We start from the raw sequence: 18,195 nt of genomic DNA on the forward strand, positions 1-18,195 counted from the left end.
TTGACCGGCACGCCAACGTCAGCTACCGGCCTCTGATTGGATGGCAGCGTTTATTGTAGAGCAGGGGGCTGGCGGGTCTCTCGCTGCAATAAAATCTCAGCTGATTGTGGGTCTTCAAACACACATCCAACTGAAATAGGCACAAGGGTCGGCAGGCCCCCCTCCCGCATGGGCTCGGAACCCTGTGTGACCGCCATCATTTTGGCTATTCGCATGGGTCTTCGGACTCATGGTTCTACTGTGACTAGTTCTCTTAGGGAGCACCCATTTAAACAGTTGAGCACAATATTGTGCATACTATGACTAACGCACCATGGAGTCACTTTGTCCAGCACAGGGTAACTGTCGTTGTCACTATACGGACATTGTGGCAGAGAAGGACATTTAACATGGTTTGCCTTAAGCACCAAAAGAGAGACTTGGTTGTGAGGAGTTACACACTTGTTTAATGTTTCAGGTGTTTTATTCTCAAGAATACAGGGAATAGTAGCAGATTAAATCAAAGAGATTAAGGTCAATTCAATGAAAAAAAATGTTGGTGTCGTACTCGTAACACTTATTTCTAATGCCAACCTTCAGGAGTTGTGGTCATGGCGACAGTTGACACATGAAGGAACTGAGGATAAAGTATTGTAAAATACATCATTTTAAGCATTTACACTTTGTTCCATTTGAGATGTCGAAGAGACATGTAAAACACATGAAAAGCAAAAAGTTGGCCATAGTCAAGCTTAGGATTTTTGTTTTGGATTTTGTCAACATCCACGTTGAATCTTTTTCATTCACTTGCTAAACACTTTTTTCCTTATACAGTACCTTAGAAAAAAAGGCTGAAGAGCTTCGGAAAACAAATGAAAAGCAAAAATTTGACCATAGTCAAGATGTAAACCTGCGTGACTTTGTCAACATTCACATGGTCATGGCTTCAGATAATGCATGACGGAACTAACAGTATAGGTGAAGACTTTTCATTCACTTACAGAACACTTTGTAACATATACCTCAGAGAAAAAGTCTGAAGAGCTTTGGAAAACAAGTGAAAAGTTGACCATGGTCATGACTTTAACTGTTCTTCATGGCTACGTGAATAAAGTGTGAAGGAACCAGAGAGTTAAAGGCTTATAGCATACATCTTTTTGATGCATTTACTGAACACTTCGTCCCTTATGCCATAAATAAGAGGGCTAAGGAGTCTCGGAATACACATGAAAAGTAAAAAGTTACCCATGATCACGATTTGAAAGTAATCTCCACGACTGGTCTCGGTAACTGTAGTGGTTAGTGACATCATGCATAAAAGTAGTTGGATAGTGTGAAGTATAAGTGTCCTACCAGCCTTGGAGGCAGAGGATTTATAGGAACCAATTCTCCGAGTGACCGCCATAACCTTGATGTAGGTGAAGAGTATGCCAAGAGCTACCAGAATTAAGCTACCAATATAGGTGGAGGATCTTAAGGTGTTCTGCACAGGCTGGACTACAAGTCCATCCTGTCTACATATGATACCCCGGGAGAAGAATCCTTTCTCAACAGAAGTGTTGAGTATAAAAACGTCTGCTACACCTGGAAGGAGACCAACAAGCCACATAATCATGATGGCGAAATGAGTCCTTTGGGCAGTACATAAAATTGTATGTCTAAGAGGAAAACAAATTGCGATGTATCGCTCGAAAGCCATGGCCATCAAGTTGTATGGGGTGATTTTAAAGGTGATGCTTGCTAGGGTGAGAATGAAATAGCATATGGGCACTTGGCAGGACACGTTAAATTGGTAAGCAAATGAAAGGAAGAGCGTCAAGATGAGGTACAGCGAGTCGTTAATGAGCATGTGAGTAAAGAGGATGTAGCGGGCGTTGTCTCGTACGTGAGGAGTGGTGAAGTAGACAATCAGCAAAACCGTCATAAAGTAGAGAAAAATGCAAAAACTGAAAATTGCTACCAAGAAGAAGATCGTTCTCAAGATTTCAATCATTCTAGCCGAAAGGATGGGGATCTGGGTCACATTGTTGTACAAAACCGTGGAGTTCACCACCATCATCGAAGAGTCTTGAGAATCCTACAAATCAGACAAAACATAGAACTTTAGATGAAAATGTTGGCTGATATAAAAAAAATGATGAGATGGAATTCAAGAAAAGAGGACCCTCTGGCCACAAGGCAACGTGGATGCGTCTTACAGTATTGGCAACTCAGATGGAGAGGGAAACAATCCTTCTGCCTAAAATCCATCACTTCAGAAGATCAGGCTGAGGTTTTAGAAGGTTCCATCCCCCACCCCTCCCAAGGCACAGACATATTCTATAGTAAATGTAAGGTAACCATGAATTTTTGCGATGGTCACAGTGGGAAAAATTACCTGGCATCGTGTCATTTTTATTGATACTATTTTGCGGTACATTTGGCATTTTGATTGCTATTTTTTTTTCAGTTTTGGATGTGGAAATCTAAAAACAGCAATTCTGGCTTTTTGATTTTTGTCTTCTTTATTGCAATTACTTTTATTTTTTTAAAACATTATTTTTCTCACCTTTGATAGTTCAGACCGTCATGGATACGGTGGAATCAAAAAGGATTTTTTTTCTGTCAGATTGGGTAAAGAGGGTGATTTAAACATTTTGGTTTATTTTAGTATAATATTTATTGTATTTCTTAAAATGAGGTTTTACATATGTTTTAGCATCTCTAGAGGTATTATTATTTTAACAATGCAGAATATAGTGAAATTAACAATCTTTTATGAAGCCCAGCCACTGACACAGGCTTAAAAAAAGCACTAAAATGTTCAATGAGCCCACAATTGATAGGGTAAGTCACTGGCACGCTACGATTGTGTCACAAAGGTGTTTGTGTTTGGGGTGTGATGGGCGCATTAACGGACATTATATTGTGCAGAGGGGCTCGAAAAGCATCTGTGTGTGTAGGGGCCACTGTGGAGGTGTCAGTGTATGTGCAGTGTACGTGGGGGGACACTGTGAAAGGGGACATGTGGGTGCAATGTGGAGGGATACTGTGCAGAAGGGCTTTGTGAGGACAGCAATGCACATAGGGAGCACTTTACAGGGGCACAATGAAGGCATCAGTGTATGTGAGGGCTCTGTGGGGACATCAGTAAATTAGGGAGGCAGTGTGGAGGCATTATACTCTGCAGAGGTGGCCTGGGGGCTATCACACTGTAAGGAGGGCACTGTGGGGACATCAGTGTATGAGGGGAGCACTGTGGAGAAAAGGGTGCTGTGGAGACATCAGTGTATGAGGGGGCACTATATGTACATGGGTATTGTGGGGCATAATACTGTGTGCAGGGGCGCTTTGGGGGCATAACACTGTGCGGAGGGCAAGTGTGGAGGCATCATTGTATGTGGGGGGCACTGTGGAGGCATCATACTGTACAGAGGGGTCTATGTGGACATCAGTAAAGGAGGGGGACAGTGTGTAGTCATTATACTCTGCAGAAGTGGCCTGGGGGGGTATCGTATTGTAAGGAGGGCACTGTGGAGGCATCAGTGTATGTGGGGAGCACTGTGGAGAGAAAGGAACTGTGTGGGCATCAGTGCATGTGGGGGCACTATATGTACTGGGGTATTGTGGGGCATAATACTGTGTGCAGGGGCACTTTGGGCTTTGGGGGCATAACACTGTGCGGAGGACAACTGTGGAGGCATCAGTGTATGTGGGGGCATTGTGGAGAGAAGCGAACTGTCACCTGGCATGAGGAGGCAGATATGGGGAAGGTACCCTTCTCTTAGATGAAGATGAAGATGGGGGTCCTGGCTTGGTGTGAGAGGAGAGGATTCTGTGGTTTGTGCAGATCAGCCAGAGTATTGCCCAAAGTATTTTCCCCACCTCCGAGGACTATCAGTTCCTGCCATGCTTCTGCATACTGCAGCCACATTTCGCTTTTATGTGTCCCTGCACATTGCTGACTGCAGAATGAGTTATCTGGGAGTCTGTCAGTGAGCTTGTTCTCAAGGGGAGGTTGTAACTCTTTGACCTGCTTTTTTTTTCTGAGCTCCTCTCAGATGAGTTGAACATTTATGTGATCATCAATCAGAGAAGAGAAGCTAAAAAAAGTAAAAAAAAATCACAAGATAAAAGAGTTACAAAGTCCAGGTGAGAACGAGCTCCCTGACATATTATCAGTTACCTCATTCTGCACCCAGCGATGTGCAGGTAAAAGCTAAACTGAGGCCAATTTAAAAGAAAAACCCAAACTTAAATATTATTTTTAACCCAACATACATGATAGATTGCTCCACCAGGGAGTTTATATGGCCCATTCTATTAGGGTATAATTTAGTTAGTTTGTACTTGTAGTGCACGATGCGCCTTTTCTTCCTCTCTTTCTGTCTTTGTATTCTTTCTTCTCACCCTCTGTAATAAATCTGACGAGTTGAATGGAGCAGCTCCTTCACTGCCACTGGAGCTGCCGGCCACACGTGTGATTGGCTGCCCCATTCAGCTCCTCGTGGGCGTGGCCTTGCTGCCAGGATAGAACCATTAGAAAGCGGGGGAGAACAGTGGGACGCACTTTGATCTAATTTTTAAGGTACAGGTGATATTTTATGTAAACTGGAATAGCCCTTTAACTATTTTACACTCCAGAATTCTCCTACTTTCTGCCAGACCTTGGTTTCCCGTCTTAGCTCTTTTTGCATCTTTTTTTTATTATGTGGTTAACGTTTGGATTTTAGGTATTTTTATTTATTCTCCATTATTTGGGCTTGCTAAATAATGTGGGTGCGACTTCCATCATCCAGATGTTTTCAGCAAATTCATCATTTTCTACTTTTCGAAATGTCGAAATGTCACAAACTTTTTGCTTAAAGGGGTGTTTTGGTTTTGGAAATCCCTGGTCCCCCGGCTGCGGTTTGTAAACAGGTCTTTTCTCACCCTCCCCGGGTCCAGGGTTGAGTATCCACCGTTCCTCTCAGTGACTGTTATTATCTGCAGTGCTGATGTTACATAAACAGCGCTGCAGCCAATCAGTGACCTCAGCTGCTCCTGGTGTCAACAGCTAGTGAGCGCTGCAGACAGTAACCGACAGCTGGATCAGCAGAGGAGACTCAGCGCTGGACTCGTGGAGGGTGAGGAAAGCACAGTTTGCTTTTTTATTAATTAAAAAATTGAAGCCATGGGACACCGGAAATGGAGCAAAAAAAGCAAAAAAAAAAATAATCTTTCAACTTGTTCAAAATTCTTCAAACATCGTGCGCCATCACTTCGATAAATTTGGTGCAATTCCACCGTCTAAAACTGAATCTATCAGAATGGAGACCGGGCTGATTACCTGGATGAATGTGACCAAGAATGTTTCTATTCACTGACAGTAAGCAGAGATATTGAAAATCCTGAAAAAATAAAAATCATAAAAAAAGATAAAAGAAAAAAAATCATAAAAAAAATAAAATTCTGCAGTTTATTCTGCACTTACTAGTAGTCTATGACCTGCAGTCGGGTGGTCCAGTCCTTCGGCAGTGAGGTCGGGTCCTTGGCGTTGTGGTTTTTCGAGGCTGCTGTATCTTCTCCTGTTTTTCCTCCCCTGTGCTACATCATTGGTGGCAGACTTGGCAGCTACTTACATAAATAGTTGCACCCTTCTGGAAGTTTATTCCCAGCCACAGTCTCCATGGACACATGGGGCACTGGGGTATGTTCCTGATGTGTGGTGCATGTAACTGTGGATGACAGCTGCGTAATTATCTGCTAATTACTTAATCTGCTCAGAGATGCGAAGAAATTTAACTATTTGTAAGAAAAAATAGAAAATAAACCAAATATCATTCCGCAATGGTCTCAACTCTTTTGGAGCAATGACCTGATGCAATATCATACGACGGCTGCAGTCAGTCATCAGCCTTGGCGGCCACGTGCTGCGCCTGCTGGCTATATGCTATATCTATGACTCTCATTGGGGTCCAGTTCCATCTTCTACCAGGGTAACCCCTAGCACTTATACACTGGGCACATGCCGCACAGTTGTGGTGTCCATGTTGCTGGTTTGCTATGTACTGTATACACATTGTGTAACTGTGCATTGTATTATGGGGTACTACTACTACTACTCTCGTGCATTGATGGGCTAGACAAGTATTTATAGTGCAGTGTATCCGTATTATCTTATTGTACACTATATCTGATTGCCGTAGGTCAAAATGCTAGGCTGTGTCCGAGACAATGTAAGGGTGAGCTGTAAAGTGACCCCATGGCTAGTGTCTCATGTAGAAAGTCAATGTAATGACACTGCATTTTATCTGTGTGTCGAGAGTGGGAGAAGAGGGTTGCATTGACAATCTAACACAATGGGCAGCACTTTGAACACATTTTATAAGTGGTCATAAACTTGTAAATAACTCATGAAATAATAAAGTAACGTTAAAACGAAGCACACCGTTGTTTTTTTGTGAAATTCTCAATAAGTTTAATGTGTCACATGACCCTATTCCCATTGAAAAAAAATAAAGTTGGATCCAAAATGGCCGACTTCAAAATTTGCTGCCATGGTCACCACCCATGTTGAAAAGCTTTCCCCCTCCCATATACTAATGTGCCACAACAGGAAGTTGATATCACCAACCATTCCCATTTTATGTAGGTGTATCCATATAAATGGCGCACCCTGTATAATCAACAATGCGAGTTGGTCTTGTCTCCATTTTTCCCCTTTACCTAAGAATACTAGCTAGCGGATCAGGGCACCCGCTGACCCTCCGTATCTCCACAGTCAATAACAGATATAGAGGGGCCTGATTGCCCTCACTAATGGACGCATCACTCCAGAATAGAGAAAAGTTATACACTACCAGAAAAGGCCATGAGATTTTAATGTCAGCGACTGACACCAGGGTCAAATTGGCCGAGTGGGCTACTGGACAATTCTCCGGTGGGCTCCCATGCAGAATGTAGAGGGGTTGGCCGGTAAGAGTGCTAGCTTCAACTGAATGTGCCACAGTAGTTAAAATGACCACTGGCCTATCAGAGGCCGGCAGCTGACGTAAGGGCACCTGTCACGGGCAGCACTTTGTGGTGACATCACTGCCCGTGATGTGCGCGCTGACATCAGCCGCCGACCTCTGATAGGTCAGCAGACAGTTTAACGACCACACCAGATCTGAGCAGCAAGAGGACATCGCTAGGTGCGGGAGCGTCGGCATATAGGAAGAATCTTTTCTCTGTGGATGCAGCAGAATGGAGGAAATAGGGGCCCAGGATGAGGGAATCTACGGTAGGAGTCATGGATGGAGGACATAGGAGCTCCAAATGGGTGACATAGGAACCCAGAATGGAGGACATAGGGTCCCAGGATGGGGGACATATAGGCCAAGAGGGAGGAATAGAGGGCCCAGGACAGGGAACAGAGGGGCCAAGAATGGGAGACATTATTAAATTAAGAGGACAGAATGGGAGACATTATTAAATTAAGGGGACAGAATGGGAGACATTATTAAATTAAGGGGACAGAATGGGAGACATTATTAAATTAAGGGGACAGAATGGGAGACATTATTAAATTAAGGGGACAGAATGGGAGACATTATTAAATTAAGGGGACAGAATGGGAGACATTATTAAATTAAGAGGACAGAATGGGAGACATTATTAAATTAAGGGGACAGAATGGGAGACATTATTAAATTAAGGGGACAGAATGGGAGACATTATTAAATTAAGAGGACAGAATGGGAGACATTATTAAATTAAGGGGACAGAATGGGAGACATTATTAAATTAAGGGGACAGAATGGGAGACATTATTAAATTAAGAGGACAGAATGGGAGACATTATTAAATTAAGGGGACAGAATGGGAGACATTATTAAATTAAGAGGACAGAATGGGAGACATTATTAAATTAAGGGGACAGAATGGGAGACATTATTAAATTAAGGGGACAGAATGGGAGACATTATTAAATTAAGAGGACAGAATGGGAGACATTATTAAATTAAGGGGACAGAATGGGAGACATTATTAAATTAAGGGGACAGAATGGGAGACATTATTAAATTAAGAGGACAGAATGGGAGACATTATTAAATTAAGGGGACAGAATGGGAGACATTATTAAATTAAGGGGACAGAATGGGAGACATTATTAAATTAAGGGGACAGAATGGGAGACATTATTAAATTAAGAGGACAGAATGGGAGACATTATTAAATTAAGGGGACAGAATGGGAGACATTATTAAATTAAGGGGACAGAATGGGAGACATTATTAAATTAAGGGGACAGAATGGGAGACATTATTAAATTAAGGGGACAGAATGGGAGACATTATTAAATTAAGGGGACAGAATGGGAGACATTATTAAATTAAGGGGACAGAATGGGAGACATTATTAAATTAAGGGGACAGAATGGGAGACATTATTAAATTAAGGGGACAGAATGGGAGACATTATTAAATTAAGGGGACAGAATGGGAGACATTATTAAATTAAGGGGACAGAATGGGAGACATTATTAAATTAAGGGGACAGAATGGGAGACATTATTAAATTAAGGGGACAGAATGGGAGACATTATTAAATTAAGGGGACAGAATGGGAGACATTATTAAATTAAGGGGACAGAATGGGAGACATAATTAAAAAAAAAAAGGGCCCAGGAGAGGGGATATTATTAAATAAAGTTGAACAGGATGGGGGACATTAGTAAATAAAGAGGATGGCATGGGGGACATTATTAAACAATGGGGGTCATGATGTGTGACATTATTAAATTAAGGGGTCATGATGGGGGACATTATTAAATTAAGGGGTCATGATGGGGGACATTATTAACCCCTTAACCCCTTCACCCCCAGAGCTTTTTTCATTTTAGTTTTTCACTCCCCTCCTTCCCAGAGCCATAACTTTTTTATTTTTCCGTCAATATGGCCATGCGAGGGCTTATTTTTTGCGGGACGAGATGTACTTTTGAACGATACCATTGGTTTTACCATGCCGTGTAACAGAAAACGGGAAAAAAATTCCAAGTGCGATGAAATTGCAAAAAAAGTGCAATCTCACACTTGTTTTTTGTTTGGCTTTTTTGCTGGGTTCACCAAATGCTAAAACTGACCTGATATTATGATTCACCAGGTTATTACGAGTTCATAGACACCAAACATGTCTAGGTTCTCTTTTATCTAAGTGGTTAAAAAGTATTCCAAAATTTGCTAAAAATAAAAAAAAAATTTGCGCCATTTTCCGATACCCGTAGCGTCTCCAATTTTCGTGGTCTGGAGTCAGGTGAGGGCTTATTTTTTGCGTGCCGAGCTGACGTTTTTAATGATGCCATTTTGGTGCAGATACGTTCTTTTGATCGCCCGTTATTGCATTTTAATGCAATGTTGTGGCGACCAAAAAAACATAATTTTGGCGTTTTGATTTTTTTTTCTCGCTACACCATTCAGCGGTCAGGTTAATCCTTTGTTTTTATTGATAGATCGGGCGATTCTGAATGCGGCAATACCAAATATGTGTAGGTTTGATTTTTTTTTATTGTTTTATTTTGATTGGGGCGAAAGGGGGGTGATTTTAACTTTTATATATATATATATATATATATATATATATATATATATATATATATATATATATATATATTATATTATATTATATTATATTTTTAAACACTTTTTTAAAATTTTTTTGGCATGATTCAATAGCCTCCATAGGAGGCTAGAAGCATGCACAACTCGATCGGCCACAGGGTGGCGCTTAAAGCAATCGGCCGTCAACAACCATAGAGGTCTCAAGGAGACCTCTGGTTGTTATGGCGATGCACTGCTGACCCCCGATCATGTGACGGGGGTCAGCGGTGCGAGCACTTCCAGTCGCGTGGCCGGGAGCGCTAGTTAAATGCCGCTGTCAACGTTTGACGGCGGCATTTAACTAGTTAATGGTCGCGGGCGGATCGCGTACAAAACAGCTGACATGTCGCGGCTTTGAGGTGGGCTCACCGCAGGAGCCCACCTCAAAGCAGGGGATCTGCCAGCTGACGTACTATTCCGTCAGCTGGCAGAAAGGGGTTAATGACCAGAGGTATTTTTGGTTTTGCATTTTCATTTCTTGCTCTCCTTCTTCCCAGAGCCATAGTTTTTTTTTAATTTTCTGTCAATATGGCCATGTGGGGGCTTGTTTTTTGTGGGATAAGTCGTACTTTTGAACAACACCATTGGTTTTACCTTGTCGTCTTCTTGAAAACGGGAAAATAATTCCAAGTGCTGTAAAATTGCAAAAAAGTGCAATCCCACAGTTTTATTTTTTTTTTTACCAAGTTCACTAAAATCTGAAAAATGACCTGACAATATGATCATCCAGGTAATTACACTGCGTGCAGAATTATTAGGCAAGTTGTATTTTAGAGGATTATTTTTATTACTGATCAACACCTATGTTCTCAGTGTGGTGTGGTGTTGTAAAAATGAGACATTGCTGGTCAACTTTTAACCCTTATAACTCCCTAACAAAAAAAAAATTTGGCTCCAAAATTGTGCTGATGTAAAGTAAACATGTGGGAAATGTTACTTATTAAGTATTTTGTGTGACATATCTCTGTGATTTAATTGCATAAAAATTCAAAGTTGGAAAATTGTGAAATTTTCTAAATTTTCCCCAAATTTCCATTTTTTTCACAAATAAACGCAGGTAATATCAAAGAATTTTTACCACCATCATGAAGTACAATATGTCACGAGAAAACATTGTCAGAATCACCGGGATCCGTTGAAGCGTTCCAGAGTTATAACCTCATAAAGGGACAGTGGTCAGAATTGTAAAAATTGGCCCGATCATTAACGTGCAAACCACCCTTGGGGGTAAAGGGGTTAATGATGTCCTCCATCTTGTTATATAGGGGCCCCAGATGGGGACATGGTTACAAAAATGGGAAAGGATAGAGGACATTATTAAATAAAGAGGACAGGATGAGAGACATTATTATCATTATTACAGGAAGAGGCCCAGGATTGAGGACATTATTAACCCCTTAGCGACCGCCGATACGCCTTTTAACGGCGGCCGCTAAGGGTACTTAAACCACAGCGCCGTTAATTAACGGTGCTGTGGAAAAAGTGAATAGTGCCCCTCAGAGTCGGATTTTCACCGGGGTCTCGGCTGCCGGGGGTAGCCGAGACCCCAGAGAACATGATTTGGGGGGGGGGGGGGGGGGTTTACCAAAACTGCTTTTGCAATCGCCGGTAATTAACCGTTTACCGGCGATCGCAAAAAAAAAAAAAAAAAAACACGATCTCTTTTTAATTTCTCAGTCCTCCGATGTGATCTCGCCCAAACAGTGGTTTACCCCCACATATGGGGTATCAGCGTACTCGGGATAAATTGGACAACAACTATTGCAGTCCAATTTCTCCTGTTACCCTTGTGAAAATAAAAACTTGGGGGCTACAATATCTTTTTTGTGAAAAAAAAAATATTTTTTATTTTCACGACTCTGCATTCTAAACTTCTGTGAAGCACTTGGGCATTCAAAGTTCTCACCACACATCTAGATAAGTTCCTTGGGGGGTCTAGTTTCCAAAATGGGGTCACTTGTGGAGGGTTTCTACTGTTTAGGCACACCAGGGGCTCTGCAAACGCAACGTGACGCCCACAGAGCATTCTATCAAAGTCTGCATTCCAAAACGACTCTCCTTCCTTCCGAGCTCTGCCGTGCGCCTAAACAGTGGTTTACCCCCACATATGGGGTACCAGCATACTCAGGACAAATTGGACAACAACTTTTGGGGTCCAATTTCTCTTGTTACCTGTGTGAAAATAAAAACTTGGGGGCTAAAAAATCTTTTTTGTGGAAAAAAAAAATATTTTTTATTTTCACGACTCTGCATTCTAAACTTCTGTGAAGCACTTGGGCATTCAAAGTTCTCACCACACATCTAGATAAGTTCCTTGGGGGGTCTAGTTTCCAAAATGGTGTCACTTGTGGGAGATTTCTACTGTTTAGGCACATCAGGGGCTCTGCAAACGCGACATGGCGTCCGATCTCAATTCCAGCCAATTCTACATTGAAAAAGTAAAACGGCGCTCTTTCTCTTCCAAGCTCTGCGGTGCGCCCAAACAGTGGTTTACCCCCACATATTGGGTATCGACGTACTCAGGAGAAATTGCACAACAACTGATGAAGCAGCATTTGTAGTGTGAACAATTCCAGAGAAGAGTCAGTTGCAAGTCTGGCCAACAAGTAAGTGCAGATTGAAGAGACAAACAGGAGTTTGCGGAGATGATTGCAGGTGAGACACCTGATGTGTCTGTCGTAGTACATTCTTATACAAAATGGTATTGTATAAGAGAATTTTCTGTGAATGTAAGATGGTTACCGTAGTCCTTGTCCCTAAGAATGGTCTATCTGGGGCCTCACTCAAGAATAAATGAAATTGACAGATACATAAAGAAATGGAACTGTTGTTTACTAGGAGACTAATATGGTGGTGGTTATAGTGGTCTCACAAGAGGCAACTGCCCCGATGGTTACTACGGTCTTACATGAGGCAACAAGCATGGTGGTTACAGTAATCTGTCCTGCAGGGGATAGACTTTTCAGTTAACTTTAAGGTGGCAGACAGTGAGCCGCAGACCATCTCCACCCATACACTTTCTTGGAGGGATCACTGTGTCATGGTACCACCTCTCTTAAAGTGTTCACCACACTGTGGTTACAGTCTCTCCTCAAGTGACCAAGCCAGGATGGACTATCAATAGATGGAATATAGTGTCCGACAGGGCCACACTGGAATGTCCGGGACCAACAGGAGAAATTGACTCCAGGGTCCACACTACAGTTATATGTACATATCAGTTCGCCGTTATCTCTTCCTTCCCCTTACTGTTGGGGTTCCTCAAGGATCAGTCCTAGGCCCCCTCCTCTTCTCGTTGTATACTGCCCCTATTGGACAAACAATCAGTAGATTTGGTTTCCAGTACCATCTCTATGCTGACGACACCCAATTATACACTTCTGCTCCCGATATCACACCGACCTTTTTAGAAAACACCAGTGATTGTCTTACCGCTGTCTCTAACATCATGTCCTCCCTCTATCTGAAACTAAACCTGTCAAAAACTGAACTCCTCGTGTTCTCTCCCTCTACTAACCTACCTTTGCCTGACATTGCCATCTCCGTGTGCGGTTCCACCATTACTCCAAAGCAACATGCCCGCTGCCTTGGGGTCATCCTTGATTCTGACCTTTCATTCACCCCCTACATCCGATCACTGGCTCGCTCTTCTTACCTGCATCTCAAAAACATTTCTAGAATTCGCCCTTTTCTTAATTTCGACTCTGCAAAAACTCTGACTGTTTCACTTATTCATTCTCGTCTGGACTATTGTAACTCTCTACTAATCGGTCTCCCTCTTGCAAAACTTTCCCCACTCCAATCTGTCCTGAATGCTGCTGCCAGGATCATATCCCTCACCAACCGTTACACCGATGCCTCTACCCTGTGCCAGTCATTACACTGGCTACCCATCCACTCCAGAATCCAGTACAAAACTACTACCCTCATCCACAAAGCACTCCATGGCTCGGCACCACCCTACATCTCCTCCCTGGTATCAGTCTACCACCCTACCCGTGCCCTCCGCTCCGCTAATGACCTCAGGTTAGCATCCTCAATAATCAGAACCTCCCACTCCCGTCTCCAAGACTTTACACGTGCTGCGCCGATTCTTTGGAATGCACTACCTAGGTTAATACGATTAATCCCCAATCCCCACAGTTTTAAGCGTGCCCTAAAAACTCATTTGTTCAGACTGGCCTACCGCCTCAATGCATTAACCTAACGATCCCTGTGTGGCCTATTTATAATAAAAAAAAAAGGTTCCTCGCATCATGTTCTTATACACTTTATGCAGTTAATAGCCCTCTGTGTCTGTACTGCTACATACTTAGGCAGGTAACTGGTTCATGCAGCTTTACATGAACACCCGAGCCTTACACTATGGCCGGTCCGAATAACTAAAGCAATTGTTACCATCCACCTCTCGTGTCTCCCCTTTTCCCCATAGTTTGTAAGCTTGCGAGCAGCAGGGCCCTCATTCCTCCTGGTATCTGTTTTGAACTGTATTTCTGTTATGCTGTAATGTCTATTGTCTGTACAAGTCCCCTCTATAATTTGTAAAGCGCTGCGGAATATGTTGGCGCTATATAAATAAAATTATTATTTATTATTATCTCTGTTATAGTGGAGCATCAACTGTAAAACACAGGCGGCTCCTGCACATGTACCGTGTTCACACCATAACTGGGATGTACAATTATGGCACTTTGCATTAAAGGGGTCCATTAGTGATAACAGTCACTATCTTCTCTACAAACAATCGTGCCTGTTCATCACTGGTGTGAGCAGCTATGTATTTGCTTGTCGATTAACTCTTTTTCTACTGTAAGTGAAGCGCCCCCAGACACAGGGCCACAAGTCACTCGGTACCGGTCCTTTCTGTTCGGTTCTGGGGCTGTCACGGTGGCTGGACCCGGTCGTGACCCTGCTAAGGGGCGTCCAATGAAAATGTAGTACAGTCTGTCAGGGGTTCGTGACGCCACCTGTGGTGTTCGGTCAGGGTGACCGACGCTGCTGTGGGGTCCGCTGGGGTGATGGAATGGCAGCTGGATGGTGTACCTTCCCAGAGGTGAAGTAAATCCCCAGGGCTTCCCAGTAAGGAGGATGGTGATGGTGTGAGGTGCAGGCAATAACGAGGACACAGGGTTGCAGTCTCTTTACCTCTTTACTGAAGGCTTCAGGATCCTCAATCCAGAGCACGTTCAAGCGGGCTATCAGAGACCGGCCGGTCCGATGGGCACATCCAGAGTTTCCCTCGCAGATGGAAATAGTTGCCTACCAATAGCGCCTGTGTGTTGTAGTCCTACCCTGCTGAGCATTTGGAATAGTCCTCACAACTGCTGTTCTCGTTCGTTCGTTCTCTACAGCTTTCTTTCTCTCGTTCTTTGGTTCCAGATGTTACTAGTTTTTAACGTCCCCCAGGTATAGTATGATAGTATGGCTAGGACACCACGAGTTTGACGGGAAGGTTTGGAGGTGTTTCGGGACCCTAGAGACGCCCCTCTCCCAATGTTGCCCCCTATATCTTCGTAGGTGTTGAAGGTAGACAGCCAACCTATAATCAACTGTCCAGCGGAATTTGAAGTAAGGCCTGAAGTCAGTTACTCCTACGGTGATCCGGCCACGACTACACGCCTCAGTAAGATGTTGCCTTCTCTTCTCGGCACGACCCTTACTGACACTCCTTTGTGCTGATCTCATTTACACTGTTCCACAATATTCTTCCCTTCGTTTTTCTTTCTTAGGACACCGCCGCAAGGTGTGCAGGCGCGGTTCCGTTACGTTCTGTTCTGTTCGCTAGGCACCTGCCAAGTTCCCACTCCTGACAGGGACCCCCCTGTGCCTTCTCCCTGCAACATCCCCTGCCACGGGATGTTGCCTGGTTCCAACCCAGTCAGCTTCTGACTAACTTCCTCCCCAGCCCCTAGTTTTACCAGTGTGAGGAGTGGCCCAATAACTAAAGCCTTTTTCTCCCCCTAGTGGCCGGAGTGTGAAGTGTAATGTGTTCTGGTAATACGTGGTCAGGAGAACTCCTTAGTGCCATCGGACGTACCGCTACTCGCCTTGGGGCCATACTGCAACGACCAGGTCTCTGGGGCGCTGCACTCCCCCCCGGTTAAATCCAGTACTCCTGGACTGGTAAGAAGAACAACAATATAATGCAGTGAAAGACATACAAAATTTTTAGATGCTAAGAACAAATAAGTAGAAAAGGTGCTTCCCTTTATGGGAGGTAAGGACACTTGAACATTACAAACAAAACAGGATTAAATATTTTTAAATAACATTTAGACTATAAATAACTTTCAGTACCCAGCCGGGTATTCTACTAAGTGCAAATTCTGAACAATAAATTAACTTTTCCTTTAAGGGCGTGTTCGCTGAACCCACTAAAGGCCTACCATAAAATGCTACATAACTCGTTTCTTTCCATTCTAACTTCCCCAATGCAGGACCGCCTAGCTCCTTGGCTACGCCTACTGTCATTGTACCAACCACCTTTCTACATTTCTCAAGAGGACTCTCTCTCTAACCCCCACGGGTTCTCTTCAAACTTTCCTGTCCTCAATCTTTATTAACATTATTAACTGCCTAAATCCTTCAACATTATTAACGTTTCAATAAAACACTTATCAAACATTCCCTTTAAGAGGGACCCAAGTCTCTGGTGCAGACTCTCTTTCAGCAGCAAGTTCACAATCAGCAAGTCTTTCGGCATCATGTCTTCGCAAAGTCTTCGTTGGCTTATAAAACCAGTAGGGAGCACCTTTAAGAAGGTGCAAACTATTTACAAGGAGTTCTGAATCATTCACCGTCCATGATCCGACAGTCTTTTTTAAACAATGATGAACTTGTGCAAACGTAGAAAACAGTAGAAAACAATAGGGATCCCGGGTAAACAAAGGGATCCCTGGGAGTTAACCCTGGACGGGTTTAAGGTAGCAGCAGGAAACAGTTAACTATATACAAATCGGGCTCCGAGGTTTATTTCCTCGGCGTTAGTGGCTGTGACAACTCCACCGGCAGCAGTGGGCAGGAACGCCCACCCGGGTCCAGGTGGGCACTCAGTGTGGTCACAGGAGATTCTGAGCTCCAGTCCGGGGTCTGAGTGGCGATGGTCCTGAACCCCGCGACAACCGGGGAACTGACCACCCCTGAGGCGGAGCTTTCGGTCACCACAGTGACAGTGTCCACAGTGCAAGTAGTGGTCTTCACAACAGTACATGTGGGGGTCACCACCGTGGTCTTGGTGACAGTCGTGGTCCGGTCACAAGGGAGCACCTGTGCCTTGGGGGACGGTTTCTCCGCCACGTTGATGGATGATGTCATGGGGACTGGCCGCTTACGCACATTCAGGGCGAACTAACCCCTCTCTCCGAAGTGCCGGGTATAGGTGACCTCGTCCCCCTTATATAGATCCCGGTCCGGGTGGCCCTCTTTGAGATGGGACTCTACATCCCTCCGGTTTACGAAGATTTCAGGATATAGGTCGGGCTCCTTGAGAAAACCCCATCCTCCACGGAGCCGGAACTCAACGACGGTGCCCTGCCTGCGCGGGGCCTGGTGGGTGGTTTGGTCCTTGCGGGCCCGGTCCTTCACTTCCAGGTCCCTCCGGTGGTGGGCTTCCCGCTGGGCCTGGTGCTGTCTCTCCGTCTCCTCCCACCGCTGATCCTGCTTGGCCTGGTACTGCTCCCAGCTAAGGGCCTCCACCACCTCTCCCTCTTGTGTCTGCACCCCGGGGAACCCCATGATATTCGACCCCGGGTTCACCCAGCGACACACCGTGCGCTCTGCGTAGACCTCGCCTGGCATGGTAAGCGGCGAGATCAGGGCCTTGAGGAATTGCTCCATGCCCGTGGGTTGGTCCCATTGTGGAAGTTGCTAGAGTCTATGGGTCCCAGGGAGAGGGGGCGCCGCGACCGGGCCTATCAGCAGGTCCTCTGCGGCCGAGGTGGGGTCGGCGGACTCACCGGTCGACACAGCTTCCTCCGGGGCACCGACGCCAACGGTGGTGAAGGTTCTGGAGTCGGGGGTTCCTCCGCGGGTACCTCTTTGCACGAGGCCCCGGTCTCAATCCGCCACTGGAGAAGCTGCTCCACAAGATCCGCCATCTCACCCTGTAGGAGTCCGGTCCCGGACGCGAGGCCCTGGCTGTGATGCTCATCCGGGTAGCTGGGGGAGCCCTCTGCTTCGACCCCGCAGTCTGGGTCTGAGCGGTCAGCCATGGCGTCCTCCACGTGGGTCGCTTCCTGGTCTCTTTCCCGCTCTCTTCTCCGTGGGCGGTTTCGTTTCTTGTTCCTCTGCCCCCCATTGAGGATCAGGAGGCGGATCTCAGCTGCTGATGGACACGTCCTCAAGGTGCAGAAGTATTTAGACTGGGCAGCCATTGTCGTTCGCGCTCTCCAGTTCTTTCACACCCACTTGCATGCCCTTCTTCTTCTCTGGCGCTCCTCGTGGCGCTATAATGGCGGCAGTTTTGGCGGGAATCTTGCAGCAGATAGCAATACACAGACCCAACAATAAATCACAATTCCAACACGTCTCAATCACAGTTCCAAGGCACACATGACCCAATTCTTCAGGCTTAAGTACGATCCTGTTCGTGACGCCAAGTTGAAGCGCCCCCAGACAC

General features: G+C 44.7%; 1 protein-coding gene across 1 annotated transcript; it reads right to left on the reverse strand.

Moving 5' to 3' along the window:
• Positions 1 to 1,111: 1,111 nt before the first annotated feature.
• LOC138671499 (odorant receptor 131-2-like) lies at positions 1,112 to 2,035 on the reverse strand. The gene has a single exon (XM_069759675.1). The coding sequence runs from the start codon at positions 2,033 to 2,035 to the stop codon at positions 1,112 to 1,114; it is 924 nt and encodes a 307-aa protein (XP_069615776.1).
• Between the last annotated feature and the right edge of the window lie 16,160 nt (positions 2,036 to 18,195).

The sequence above is a fragment of the Ranitomeya imitator genome, chromosome 3 (genome assembly GCF_032444005.1).
Source record: "Ranitomeya imitator isolate aRanImi1 chromosome 3, aRanImi1.pri, whole genome shotgun sequence".
NCBI classification, from domain to species: Eukaryota; Metazoa; Chordata; class Amphibia; order Anura; family Dendrobatidae; genus Ranitomeya; species Ranitomeya imitator.

What these genes read in the sequence shown, in the direction of transcription:
- LOC138671499 (XM_069759675.1), bottom strand. Translation starts at nt 2,035, where the DNA reads ATGGTGGTGAACTCCACGGTTTTGTACAACAATGTGACCCAGATCCCC.